This window comes from Mercenaria mercenaria, chromosome 1 (genome assembly GCF_021730395.1).
Source record: "Mercenaria mercenaria strain notata chromosome 1, MADL_Memer_1, whole genome shotgun sequence".
Lineage (NCBI taxonomy): Eukaryota > Metazoa > Mollusca > Bivalvia > Venerida > Veneridae > Mercenaria > Mercenaria mercenaria.
This window is the reverse complement of record NC_069361.1, coordinates 62,030,365-62,046,021: the sequence shown is the minus strand read 5'-3', so window position 1 is coordinate 62,046,021 and position 15,657 is coordinate 62,030,365. Positions and strand designations below refer to the sequence as shown.

The window sequence follows — 15,657 nt, the reverse complement described above, 5'->3', positions numbered from 1 at the left end:
TCCGTACACAACACTTTGCATGTGGTCCAAATTCGAAAGCTGTAGCTTGAGAAATGTGAAAGTAGGTCACTAGATCAATTTCAAGGACGAAATGTGAAAGTAGGTCACTAGGTCAAAATCAAGGTCAAATTACACTTCAGAACACAAATTTATGCATGTGGTCCAAATTTAAAGCCTGTACCTTCAAAAATGTGAAAGTAGGTCACTAGGTCAATGTCAAGGTCAAAGTTTGTTTCGGTACACAATCCTATGCATGTGGTCTAAATTTGAAGCCTGTAGCTACAGAAATGTGAAAGTAGGTCACTAGGTCAATCTTAAGGTCAAAGTTCATTTCGGTACACAAAACTATGCATGTGGTCCAAATTTGAAGGCTGTAGCTTGAGAAATGTGAAAGTAGGTCACTAGCTCAAAATCAAGGTCAAATTTTATTTCGGAACACAGAACTATGCATGTGTTCCAAATTTGAAGCCTGTACCTTCAAAAATGTGAAAGTAGGTCACTAGGTCAATGTAAAGGTCAAAGTTTGTTTCGGTACACAAAAATATGCATGTGGTCCAAATTTGAAGGCTGTAGCTTGAGAAATGTGAAAGTAGGTCAGTAGGTCAAAATCAAGGTCAAATTCCAATTCGGAACACAAAACTATGCATGTGGTCCAAATTTGAAGCCTGTACTTTCAAAAATGTGAAAGTAGGTCACTAGGTCAAAGTCAAGGTCAAAGTTTTTTCAGTGCACAAAACTATGCAAGTGGTCCAAATTTAAAGGCTGTAGCTACAGAAATGTGAAAGTAGGTCACTAGGTCAAAATCAAGGTCAACTCATGTCAAGGTTCATCTTGCCACTCAAAACCATACATGTGGTCCAAATTTGAAAGTTGTAGGTTATTGACAAGAAGATTTTAAAATCTTTTCCCTATATAAGTCTATATGAACCATGTGACCCCCCAGGGCGGGGCCATATTTGACTCTAGGGGGATAATTTGAACAAACTTGGTAGAGAACCACTAGATGATGCTACATTACAAATGCCAAAGCCCTAGGCTTTGTGGTTTGGACAAGAAAATTTTCAACGTTTTTTCCTATGTAAGTCTATGTCAACCATGTGACCCCCAGGGCGGAGCCATATTTGACCCTAGGGGATAATTTGAACAATCTTAGTAGAAGACCACTAGATGATGTCATATACAAAATATCAAAGCCCTAGGCCCTGTGGTTTTGAACAAGAGGTTTTTCAAAGTTTTTCCCTATATAAGTCTATATAAACCATGTGACCCCCGGGGCGGGGCCATATTAGACCCCAAGGAAATATTTTGAATCATCTTGGTAGAGGACCACTAGATGATGCTTCATACCAAATATCAAAGCCCTAGGCTCTGTGGTTTTGGACAAGAAGATTTTCGAAGTTTTTCCCTATATAAATCTATGTAAATTATAGAAATAAACAAAGGGCCATAACTTACTAAAAAATTGTTGAACCAGTCTGATTTTCAGGGGGACACAACTAGGGTACCAATACATCATTCTGACAAAGTTTGGTCAAAATCCCCCAGGTAGTTTTTGAGGAGATGCGATAACGAGAAATTGTTAACGGACGGAAGGACGGACGGACTGACGGACGGACGGACGGACGGAAGGACGACGGACCACGGACGCAGAGTGATTTGAATAGCCCACCATCTGATGATGGTGGGCTAAAAATGCATACTAGAGAAAAAATACGGCCGTAATCTGGGCTTGAACTCGCACCTCACTGTTTGTAATCATAATGCTCTACCAATTGCGCCAGCGATATAATCAAGTTCATTGTAAACAAAACATACATATCAACTTACTCTATAGAGATCTTTCAGGCAGGTATGGACCAAACATTGATATAACCAAATTGAAAAAGTATATCATTCTGTCATGGCTCAAAACATGCGGTCAACCTATAGTCTAACTATGTTTTATGTAAACAAGATAGAAACATGGCATCTAGTGTCAACCAAGGTTTCTGATGTTTTGACCTAGTGAACTAGTTTTATGCCAGATATTCCAGCTCTGAGCCTGAACTAGACTCGATAAAGATGAACATTCTGAAAAGGTTTCTGGCAGAAAATTTGGCTTCTACTATGTCTACAAGGCTTTTCCATGATTTGACATAGTTCTCAACCTCAAAGGAACCAGTTTTGAAAACGTTCCAGTTCTGAGAAAGAGAAACATTTGGACAAAAATCTTTTCAGGAATATTGGGTAAAAATGTGATGTTTACATGATTACAAGATTTGACACTTGTGAACCAGTTTAATGACTCAGTATGAAACATGACCTAGATTTTGTACTGACAAACATTCTGACCTTGTTTCATGATCAAAGGTTGGAAGGACCTGAGAGTCAGCTACTGACTGATGTAGTAATGGAAGCTACTGTACTTTCTGTAGTAGAAAGAATCATGTTTAGGTGTATGGGGGGTAATGACAGCTCAAAATGTTGAAGTATATTAGGTTATTAAACTTTGCTCTTTAAAACACAGCACCCTGCTAAAAAGTCATATTGGACTGACATATATTTGAGTACTGTACTTAATAAGTTTTTTTATTTTCTAAGCGAAGTAGAAAGATAAAATAATTTGAACATGCGCAGTGGAATAGCCCAATAATAGCAACATGTTGATAAATTTATCAACAGCTTTTAACATCAACTTCACATGCAATCTTTTCGTTTGATGACCTGTCCAATACAAAAGAATATATTGGACGGTCACGGTATCCAGTAAAGAAATCATATTGTACAGTCATAATGTAAGCTGATTTGCAGTGATTTTAACAGAAATGGTAACAATATTAGTTTCTTAAAAAAGCTTAAAAAGGAATACATGACTGATGTTTCCTGGAACAAGAAAGAAGGTCACTGATACAATTTGATATTGCAAACACAAAGGAGATGGAATTGTGTCTTCTTTATACCAGGACAATCTGGAAGGGTTAAAGTTAACAGAAAATGGTGATTTGATAGATGTGTATCTTATTATCATTATTTTTTAAATATGCCTGTTTTTGTTTGAGTGTCAGTGGCACATAATGCCAGGATTCTGTACATGGCACATAATGCCAGGATACTGTAAATTTTTGTATTGAAATGAGTTTTAACCTGACAGCAAAGCATGGCATAATATCCCGAAGAATTTCCTCAGCAGGCCGTTCTCATTATTTTAACAAAGCAAACAAGTGAATGAAGTACTGCCCATTCCCATTTAATGGCGTGAAAAGTCCCAGGACTATCCCAGGAATTCCTGAGATATTTTCAGGACATTATCCCAGGATAGTCCTGGGACTTCCTGAGATAATCCCAGGATTTCCTGTTCCATTTTTGCACGGTCAAAGTCCCCTACTGGATGGCAACTAAATTTCTCTACTGAAGTATAACATAATGATCTGATATCTGTCAATGATGTATAACTGTTGAGCGCAAATAACCAATCTGCGCTATTTACCAAACGCGCAGCGCATATAACAAATATTTGTACGTTGGTTATATGCGCAACGATTTACCAATCGTTGCGCAGGATAAATTTAACCTGCGCGATTTACAAAATGCGCAGTGCAAATAACAAACGTAACTTTATATATCAGAAATTTGCATTTCGTGTTTGATAAATCATGCAGTTGGTCAATTTATTAATAAATATAGATGTCAATGCTGAATATCTTGGTACTTAAATTATGTGTCATAAATTTGTTTCTACCTTAGTAAATTCACGGCAGTCAGTCACCAGGTTTCAATACCTCCGATATCATCTTATACAAGATGCAATAAAACCTAAACATGCGTGAAGGTGTGATTTCCTCCAGCTTGCACAGGTCGTCCTCTGGTATGTTTTAGGCTATTTTTATAATTTTCTACTTCACCCGAGCACACACTTAGCAAAATATCGTTTTTATTATATTGAAATATCTTGAAATTTCACAATAATATTCTTTTTACCAACGGGAGCATATCTCTCAACATGTCTAAGATAAAAGATGAAATAAAAAAGTCACAGAATTAAAAGAAAATTCTTACAGATCTTATCTATACTATTATTATTATTATTATTATTTTATAGTACAAAATCGATTGAATAAAGAGTAGACCTAATTTTCATTAAAACGTAAACGAAATTTTATATTTTGTAGCTGCACAAGAGAGGTGTTCGGTGCCCTGCGCTAAATGAAAATCTGGAAATTACTCTGATAACTTGAATATCTTTTATAAATCATATTAACTTTTACTTAGATTTACGATTACAGACTAAAACTATAGTTTTTTTTACAAATCTAAATAGATATATAATGTTACACCTGTAACTTGCGTGGGAGGTCGGTCCTGCGCTAACAGCAAAGTTTGAAATTACACTGTATTTCAAATATATTTCATTCATAAAACATACTATTTATGTAACTTTCAAATGAATACTGTAAAAAATGATTGGAAAAAGAGTGATTTCTGTCATAACGAGAACAAATATTACATTTTTTATCTGCGCAAGATGTGTGTCTGCGCTAATAATAAATCTCGAAATTACTCTGATAACATGAATATCTTTTATAAATCATATTAACTTTTACTTTGATTTATGATTACAGACTAAAACAACTGTAGTTTTTTTTTTTTACAAATCTAAATGGATCTATAATGTTACACCTGTAACTTGCATGGGAGGTCGGTCCTGCGCTAATAGCAAAGTTTGAAATGACACTGTATTTCAAATATATTTCATTCATAAAACATACTATTTATGTAACTTTCAAATAAATAATGTAAAAAATGAATAGAAAAAAGAGTGATTTCTGTCATAACGAGAACGAAATATTACATGTTTTATCTGCGCAAGATGTGTGTCTGCGCTAATAATAAATCTGGAAATTACTCTGATAACATGAATATCTTTTATAAATCATATTAACTTTTACTTTGATTTACGATTACAGACTAAAACTGTAGTTTTTTTTACAAATCTAAATGGATCTTTAATGTTACACCTGTAACTTGCGTGGGAGTTCGGTCCTGCGCTAATAGCAAAGTTTGAAATGACACTGTATTTCAAATATATTTCATTCATAAAACATACTATTTATGTAACTTTCAAATAAATAATGTAAAAAATAAATAGAAAAAAGAGTGATTTCTGTCATAACGAGAACAAATATTACATTATTTATCTGCGCAAGATGTGTGTCTGCGCTAATAATAAATCTGGAAATTACTCTGATAACATGAATATCTTTTATAAATCATATTAACTTTTACTTTGATTTACGATTACAGACTAAAACTGTAGTTTTTTTTTACAAATCTAAATGTATCTATAATGTTACACCTGTAACTTGCATGGGAGTTCGGTCCTGCGCTAATAGCAAAGTTTGAAATTACACTGTATTTCAAATATATTTCATTCATAAAACATACTATTTATGTAACTTTCAAATAAATAATGTAAAAAATGAATAGAAAAAAGAGTGATTTCTGTCATAACGAGAACGAAATATTACATGTTTTATCTGCGCAAGATGTGTGTCTGCGCTAATCATAAATCTGGAAATTACTCTGATAACATGAATATCTTTTATAAATCATATTAACTTTTACTTTGATTTACGATTACAGACTAAAACTGTAGTTTTTTTTTACAAATCTAAATGGATCTTTAATGTTACACCTGTAACTTGCGTGGGAGTTCGGTCCTGCGCTTATAGCAAAGTTTGAAATTACACTGTATTTCAAATACATTTCATTCATAAAACACACTATTTATGAAACTTTCAAATGAGTACTGTAAAAATGAATAGAAAAAGAGTGATTTCTGTCATAACGAGAACGAAATTTTACATTTGTTATCTGCGCAGATGTATGTCTATGTATGTTTATGCTCGACGGGCGGTTATACGTCGGGCGTGATAATATCATGAGGGCGCATCCCGAGTGATTTTTTTGTACGACGTATGAACGCCCGAGTGTATAAAGAGTGTTAAAACATGGTTTTGCTATAAACTATTTCGATTCCAATACCAGTATGCCCTTAATCTAAAACAGTAGATAAATATACAAGCGCTTTATCTTTGTCGCAACAAAACCTTTGACGTCAACGCACGTTAACGTGACGTCATTCTATTGTGAGAGTTATATATTTGAAGTTTCGGCATCATTTCAGGATTTGCTATTAGCGCAGGACAGATATCCCGCGCCGATTACAGAGATAACAAGATATTCATTTTGGCAAAAGCTGGACTTTCAGCCCTTAAAACAATGATAAAATTTACATGGTTTATGAAAGATATTCTAGTACACAGAGTAATTTTCAGATTTTTTATTAGAGCAGGACACACATTTTGCGCAGCTACAAAATGTAAACTTTGGTGCAAGTTTTGATGGAATTTACTCGTTATTCTATTTATTTTGCATTATAAAAGCATGAAAAAAAATTTTCAATTAAAATTGTAAGAAATGACATAGATTTGTAATACTGTTGACATTTCAGGAACTGCGATTAGTGCAGGACTGTCATCCCGCGAATTATGTAGAAGTAACTTTATATTCTACTACAATTTTAGTCTGTAATTGTAATAACAAAATTAAAGTTGACATAGCATATGAAATTATCGGAGTAATGTTAAAACTTTCTATTAGCACAGAAACGACGGAAACCACTCTTGTTTCTATCTATTTCTACTACATTTTTAAAAGGTACATAAATGATATGTTTTATAAATTAAATATATTTAAAATTCAGGATTTGCTATTAGCGCAGAACTGACATCCCGCGCGGGTTACAGAATTAAAATTACATTTGTCTTTGCAAAAGCTACAACTTTAGTCTGTAACCATAAAACAAAGTTAAATTTAGCATGGTTTATGCAAGATACTCAAGTAATCAGGATCATTTCCAGATTTTTTATTAGTGCAGGGCCGACATCCCGCGCAAGATACAGATGTAACAAAATATTCATTTGGCAAATACTACAATTACAGCCTGTAATCACAAAACAATGATAAAGTTAGCATGGTTGATGAAAGATATCCAAGTTATCAGGATTATTTCCAGATTTTTTATTAGCGCAGGGCAAACACATCTTGCGCAGATAACAAATGTAATATTTCGTTCTCGTTATGACGGAAATCACGCTTCTTTCTATTTTTTTTCTACTCCAAAAATAGTATCTTTTAGAAATGAAATATGTTTGAAATATCGGCGTCAGTTCAGAATTTACTATTAGCGCAGGAACAACATCCCGCGCAGGCTACGGATGAAACATTATATTCAGATTTTCAAAAGCTACATTTTAAGACTGTAATCGAAAAACGAAGTAAAAGTTAAAATGCTTTATAAAAGATATATTCAAGTTATCGGAGTAATTTTCAGAGTTCTATTAACGCAGGTCACACATCTTGCGTACCTACAAAATGTAAAATTTCGTTCACATTTTGACGAAACTTATTAGTTATTCTATCTGTCTCACTATAAAATATTAAAAAATGATATAAGTATAAAAGATCTGTAAGAATCGTCTTTTAATTCTGCTTAGTTTTGTTTTATTTTTAATCTTGGCCATATCAAGAGATATGCTCACATTGGTAAAAAAGAACTGCGCTTTTTAATATGATGAAAAAAAGCGATATGGTGAATTGTGGGAAGTGTGTGGCAATTCAGTCTTTTATATAAGTCTCCTTTATGTTCTATATCCAGTATAAAATGACTGCGTGTGATCGAATGAAGTAAAAATACTTTAGTTATAAAAAGAATAGAGAGGACGATGTGGCTATCCGAAGGAAATCACACCTTCACGCATCTTTGAGTTTTATTGCATATTGTATCATACTGCAGATATTGAAACCTGGTGACCGACTCCCATGAATTTACTGATGTTGAAATAAATTCATGACACATTTTTAAAACCAAGATTTGCAATATCAGTCTGTAATTGTTAAACCATGTAAAAGTTAGCATTGTTTATGGCAGTTATTCATATTATCAGAGTAATTTCCAGATTTTATATTAGCGCAGGACACATCTTGCGCAGCAACAAAAATTTGTTCACGTTCTGGCGAAAATTACTCTTTTGTACTACAAAACATTAAAAAATATCAATACGATCTGTAAGAAATGATCAATATATATGTGAAATATCGGTGTCATTTCATGATTTGATATTAGCGCTGGATCGACATCCCGAACAGGCTACGGCGTTTAAAAGTTAAAAAAAAACTAATAAAAATAAATAAAAAAAACTTGTGTTATTAAATATTCTTTGGATATTTTGTATCATTTTAAAGTTTTTTAACACCTATGACAAATGACTCTTAATACCGTCGTCAACAGAAATGTTTAGTCCATAAACTACCAGGGACGTGAGCATCTCATTGAAATTACCGCATAAATACATAACATAACATATCATTTATTTGGCATTAAACACATTTACATTTATAGCCAAACTATTTCAATGCATGCAGGGAGTAGAACATGTGACATTTTCAGAGAAAGTCCTAACATGAAGTATGTTTACAAAGTAAGACAAATATAATAAGAATACTTGTAGATAAAAAAGCGTTTCAATAACGATGCAAACTATTTAAAGTAAAGCACAAAATAGAATCTATTACACATTATTTCGTTCCTTATTAGCAAAATAAAGGTACTTGGATAGATTATTAAGTGTCACAGAATTTTTTGAAGACATTAATGTTTCAAACTTATGAACAGTTGGCCAGTGGCAAAAAAATGGTTTCAAAAATTTCTTACGTAACATATAATATTTTGGACAGACTAATAGAAAATGATATTCGTTTTCTACTACATTCATGTTGCAGTTTAAACACAGTCTGTCTTCCCGTCTGACTTGTTCATATCTCCCTGATTCTATCGCTAGGTTATGAGAAGATAGTCTAAATTTTGCCAGTAATATTCTATATTTGCTAATATTTACATGATTAAGGTATTCTTCAAGTTGAAATGAGTGTTTGTAAAGGCTATACGAAGCCAGTCTGCTAGAATTATTAATGTTTGAGTACCACACTTGTTTATATATATCAATTATTCTGTTTTTAATAACTTGAAAGTTGATCTGGATATTTTCTTGGTTAATCCATAAGTATGTCATTCCGATTTCATTTAAAATGGATTTGATTTGATGGGCCCAGTTTTTCCCACTATAAGAGTTATCATTATCAGCATCAGTTTTTAGTGTTCTATACATACGTTTCAACAAGCAGTTATTATCTAGTGATATTAATTTTAACCAATATTTCATTAAAATCAGTTTTCGTTGAATTCACATTGGACATCGCCCCGTTTCTCCGTATAATCCATCTAGATTAGTTGATTTTTTAACGCACAAAATTTTTCGCAGAAACTTGCAATGGATGAGTTCTATATTTTCCCTTCATTATAACCAAAAACTTCTGCACCATAATTCAAGATAGATCCGACTAGGCTATCAAAAAGTTTACATTTATCAGTTATGGATACTTCTAGTTGATTAAATACTATAAATAGATTATGTAATGCAAATAATGAATGCTGGGCTAATTTCTTTTGTGTACGATGTGAAAAATACGCTCATTTACTTTAAAAAAATGTTCTTTACAAATTAAGCACAGTCAATTCACACCTTTCCGCGTGCCTGATCACCGTCAGTTTTAAAATTAAAACAGTTTTATGTAGGCCTACAAGTCTAACCCTCTAATGATATTCAATTTTATCGGGAGATATCATCCGTATGTTAAAAGCGCAGACTCATTTACCAAACGCGCAAGACAGTTACCCTGCGCATATAAGAAATATATAAGGTTGCCCGATTTACAAATCGTTGCGCAGATAACAAATTGGTTATTTGCGCTGCGCGATTTACCAAATGCGCAGATTGGCTATATGCGCGTAACATAAACAATATTTTACTATATCATTATACCATGTTATAACACAACATTTGAATTAAATTTGTATATATAAAAACCTCCAGTTGTTGACAACTTATAACATCTATAAATATAAAGAAGTATTTAATTTCAATTTTGATAACATTTCATTTTGAAACTGATGAGAAAGTATGAGAAAAAATGAAAATCATCATTTTAAATGGAAGTTATTCTGAAGAAATTACATAAACAGATTTTTTTAATTGGGTCAATATGATAAATGAGCTATATTAAAATGTTTTACAAACTTGACTGTTAAAGATCAATGTTGATTTGACAGGAAAAGATCAATGTTGACTTCTGACCTTCAAATGTGACCTTGACCTTAGAGCTAGGGGTCATGGTATTGTCCCATTATTGGGAACATATGTGTTAAGTAATATTAAAATCCCTTAATGGATGATAGAGTTATGGACCAGGCAGGGAAAATAAACCCTATTGACCTTCAGCCTCTGGCTGTGACCTTGACCTTTGAGTTAGAGATATGGGTGTTCTGCAAGAAAAGTTGTCTCATTATGGGGAACAGCTGTGTCCACTTAATAGATGACAGAGTTATGGACCAGACAGGAAAGAAATACTATTGACATTTAACCTCTCAGTGTGACCTTGACCTTTGAGATAGGGGTCTGGGTGTTGCACATGACATATCAGCTTATTCTGGGGTACACTTGTGCCAAGTAATATTAAATTCCCTTTATGGATTGTTGGGTTACAGACCGGACAGGAAAAAAGCCCTGTAGACTTTTGAGCTCCAAGTGTGACCTTGACCTTTTTGCTATGGGTCTGGGTTTTGTACAGGGCAAATTGTCTCATCTAGGGGAATAGAGCTCCCAGTGTGGCCTTGACCTTTTTGCTAAGGGTCTGGGTTTTGTACAGGGCAAATTGTCTCATCTAGGGGAATAGAGCTCCCCGTGTGGCCTTGACCTTTTTGCTAAGGGTCTGGGTTTTGTACAGGGCAAATTGTCTCATCTAGGGGAATAGAGCTCCCCGTGTGGCCTTGACCTTTTTGCTATGGGTCTGGGTTTTGTACAGGGCAAATTGTCTCATCTAGGGGAATAGAGCTCCCAGTGTGGCCTTGACCTTTTTGCTAAGGGTCTGGGTTTTGTACAGGGCAAATTGTCTCATCTAGGGGAATAGAGCTCCCAGTGTGGCCTTGACCTTTTTGCTATGGGTCTGGGTTTTGTACAGGGCAAATTGTCTCATCTAGGGGAATAGAGCTCCCAGTGTGACCTTGACCTTTTTGCTATGGGTCTGGGTTTTGTACAGGGCAAATTGTCTCATCTAGGGGAATATTTGTGCCAGCTAATATTTAAATCCAGTTTTGCATGACAAATATATGGACCAGACAGGAAAAAAAAATTGACCTTTGAACTCCAAGTGTGACTTTGACCTTTAAGCTAGGATTCCAAATGTTGTACATGACATGTCTTTGAGCTAGGGGTCTGGATTTTGCGCATGACATATCGTTTTATCATGGGGAATATTTATGCCAAGTAATAATCAGAGACCACCAATTCAAAAAAGTACAGGCAACTTACTGGGAATGAGGTAAGTGTATACCTGGGTATAAGGTAATGTTTGTCCGTTCTGATTGGTCAGTCTTGTAAACAAACCAAAAAATGGAATATTTTTACTGTATTTACAGTATTTCATTATATATTTTTGACAAAATTTGCTAAATTTTATGTGTATTGAAAAACTTTATCAAATGAATTTCTCCTACCATGCCAACGACATAAACAGGGGATCATCCCATTCACACGAAAATTACTTAAATTAAGTATCACTATTCATATGCTTTTCATCTGATATTTCGGTGGATTTAAGAAAGTTCTTGAAAAAAATGTGATTGGATATACTAGTTCCGATTTATGGAGGGCCGTGCATGCCGTAATATTATAATGGAAGCCTATGGGAAAACAATTGGTGTTCTCTAACCTAATATTAAAATCCCTTGATGAATATTATGGACCAGACACGAAATTGCGGACAAACGAATGGAATGACAGATGGATGGATGGATTGAAAAATTCCAGAAATGCAGTCATAATAATAGGAAGTACCACCATGTGATCAGAATTCACCAATATTTTAATCAACTCCAGTCATAGGGTGCCGCGGAAGGAAATATTTGGTTTTACTCATGTATCACACAAATGTACTTCATAAATTTGACAAAACACTTTTTGGTCATATCAATTGAAATTGACATAACTTAATTTCATTTATGCAGTAAACACTTTGATATGTATTTTTCACTGCGTTAATGACCATAACACCAGACTGGTTGAATGAAATACCAAACAGAACACCAGGTGAGCAACTTCACATGCTATACAACAATCCCCTGATGTTTTATGACTCTGAGTCTAATACTTTTTGAGATACATGAGAAACAAACTTGTATCCAATTTATGCATATTTTGACAATCAAGGGCCATAACTCTGGAACAAAATCCCAGGTACACAACTTCGCTACTTTTGTGCAACACAACGTTTATTCCTTTTTATGCATATTTTTGACTAAGTTGAGGGCAATAACTCTGGTCCGACCAAGTGGTATCTCTAACAAAACCCAAGATGCAAAACTTCACATGCTGAATAATATTCCTGTAATGTTTCATAATCCTGGGATAACTACTTTTTAAGACACATGCGACACAAACTTAGGACCTTTTTATGCATATTTTTGACTTAGTCAAGGGCAATAACTCTGGTCTGCCTGTGTGAGATCCAGAATAAAACCCCTGGTGCACAACTTCCTATGATGAATATTGATCCTGTGAGGTTTGATGATTCTGGGTCAAATACTTTTTGAGATATAAACGACACAAATTTAGACAGATGGATGGACAAGGACAACTCTAGGCAGAGGTGCGCGGTATTACCGGTAACTGTGGTACCATCATCCCGTGGTACGATACCGCAGTACCATCGGGGAATACCGGTATTTTATCAACATTATCCCTACTTCTGTTTATTTTTAATTTACATTGTCTATGTAGCCTACCGTAACAGCAAATGACACCATGCATGATTTTCCAATTTATATCTCTGGAATTCCCATGCTACTATTATTAGTTTCCAAAAATAACCACCCAATGGTACAATTGAACATGCATGATCGACCGCGTGATCCCCAATCAAAACCTTCGAAAACCTCCGGATTATTCCGTATAGATGGATGACGTCATGGGTGCACTTGTTTTTACTTTGAGTCTGGTAAATTCGGCGAGTCCCGACTTCTTGTTTAAATGATAGTTTAAAATATCCCGGTATGTATTTGCATGTATTCGAAAAGAAATAAATAGTATAAAAAAAGTTGAGTCGAAATTTATTATTTTTTGTTTGAAAACGATTTGATGAAGCCTTCATACTATTTGTATACATGTGACCCAGTGCTTCCCTAGAGACAATCTTCCGACGAATACATGCTGGTAAAAAATACTAAGGGTCATTAATCTTACTAGTCATTAGTCAAGTTATTATTCCAGTGTATTTTTTTCTTTAATTCTAGTCAAGTAACTAGTCTTCGTTGTTGCTCATAAGAAATTAAGTCTTTCTGAGAGTTTTTCAATAAAAATGGTGGTATATACCGTGGTAATTAGGAAAAAATCGTGGTATACCGCGGTATTTTTTTCAAGGCGGTACCCAGCCCTAACTCTAAGTGCCCCTGGGGGGGTGGGGGGGGGGGGGGGCAAAAACATTTATTGATAAAAATGTCTTTAATCAACAATTGTTAGCATTAGATCAAGGAAGCTATTTACATTTCTATTGTCTTTGGTCAGAAAGTGTATTATTTCGCACTTAGCAGTCCTGCTTACCTAGAAGCCTGTAATGTTTTTGCGTCCATATGTTTTAGCTTTTAGATATTTATACTTGTCAAGTTATCTTTTCAAGGTTAATCTTATTCAAATGCTCAATTATTCTTACTATAGTTAAATCATTACATACCTGTCCTTCCTCATCAAATGCCATCACGACGACAGCACCGCCATACTGCCTTATCTTCTGTGCCTTGTCAATAAAGTCTCTCTCTCCTTCCTTCAAACTTATACTATTTACAATACATTTTCCCTGGCTGCATTTCAAACCGGCCTCTATGACAGCAAAATTGGATGAGTCTATACACAGGGGAACCTTTGATATGTCTGGTTCTGATGCAATTAGATTCACAAATTTTGTCATAGCTGCCACACCATCTAACATTCCTTCATCCATATTTATATCCAGAATTTGTGCACCATTTTCTACTTGCACTTTAGCTATTGTTAAAGCTTCCTGCAAGTAAAGCATGCGTTTGACAAGTACTGATACACTTGAAAAAACACAAGGTGTGCCGATAGGACACTGGTGCACAACACTTCCTATCACTGTACATGGTTTCATGACTCTAGGTGAAACCATGTACAATGATAGGAAATGTAGCATATTTAAAAACATTTAAGTATTTTTATGGGGTGGGGGAGCATTTCTTTTTTGGAAAAGTGGATTTACAATGTAATGGCTCATGCATCTGTTTGAAAATATGACAAACAAACAGATGCATGAGCCATTACATTACAAGTCCAAAAAGGGCATACAGAAATGCTCCCCCACCCCTTAAAAAACTTTTAATGTTTTTAAATGAGCTACATGATGCTGTATCAGTATTGCCCAAGTAACTTATTATAAAGTACTGCTTCAATAGAAAATCAAGAGACCATGCACAATAGCTCATAGATGATATTAAAGAAACATGCCAAGTTTCTATAGGGTAGGCTTTTAAGTTTAGTTTACTGTACATACCCGTGTATAATATGCACCCCTGATTTTTCCGTAATTCCAAAGTACCTGGGCCAAGTTGGCTAGTTATCGAGCTTGGCCGAGGACTTATAGTCAAATACATTTACTTCAAGTTTGGTGAAGATCGGATGAGAAATGTTTGACTTAGAGGGCGGACAAGAGTAAAAAGGCTGATTTTCGGTGATTCAAGTGCCATAATTCCGAAGTGCCTGGGCCGATTTGGCTAGTTATCAAACTTGGCCAAGGACTTATTGGCAAACACATTTTGTTCAAGTTTGGTGAAGACTGGATGAAAATTGTTCAACTTAGAATGCGGACAAGATTTGTGACAGACAGACACATGGACGGACGGACAGGAGTAAATCAGTATGTCTCACACCACAGCAGCGTGGGAGACATAAAAATCAAGACATAAAGAAGATTAATATTGTAATGAATAATTATATAGCAATAGTGCTAATCTTACATCAAAGTTGCCATTGGTAATCAACTTAGCAAATCTGCGAGAACCTGCAACATTACATCTCTCTCCAATGTTTACAAAGTTTGTGTAAGGTCCTATCTTTGTGGGCTCCAGTCCAGACAGTAACATGTAACCTTCATTGATAGAGGTTGGAGGTATTCTTGGCTCATATTGCTCAACTGCTTCTTTGATTGCCCTGCAACAAAAACTAGAACTGTCACAGGAGTGACTCATACCCCCACCATACGGTCTTGTCACAGAAGAATGGAAACCATAAGGAATCTTAAAAATACTTTGGAGTACTTCATCCTGGGCTTCCACATATAAGTAATACTAGTATAATACTAGTATAGTAATACAAGTAAATATATTAAATCTCTAATATTAGAGATACACTAAAAGTGAATACAAAAAAGGGTCTTACCGACCCATGTTACCACAGAAAAATGTTTTTACTTTCTACATAGGACTTATAATAAACA

The 15,657-nt window shown here is 34.7% G+C and overlaps 1 protein-coding gene across 2 annotated transcripts in view; it reads right to left on the bottom strand.

The window, feature by feature from the left end:
* Positions 1-15,657, bottom strand: part of LOC123566171 (methionine synthase-like) — a 149,417-nt gene that overhangs the window by 70,106 nt on the left and 63,654 nt on the right. For both annotated transcript variants that reach the window (XM_053549113.1, XM_053549110.1), the window contains exons 11-12: positions 15,179-15,371; positions 13,882-14,208 (exon numbers count right to left, since the gene is read on the bottom strand). In XM_053549113.1, the coding sequence (XP_053405088.1) occupies positions 13,882-14,208; positions 15,179-15,371 (520 nt within the window). The remainder of the gene's footprint in view (positions 1-13,881; positions 14,209-15,178; positions 15,372-15,657) is intronic.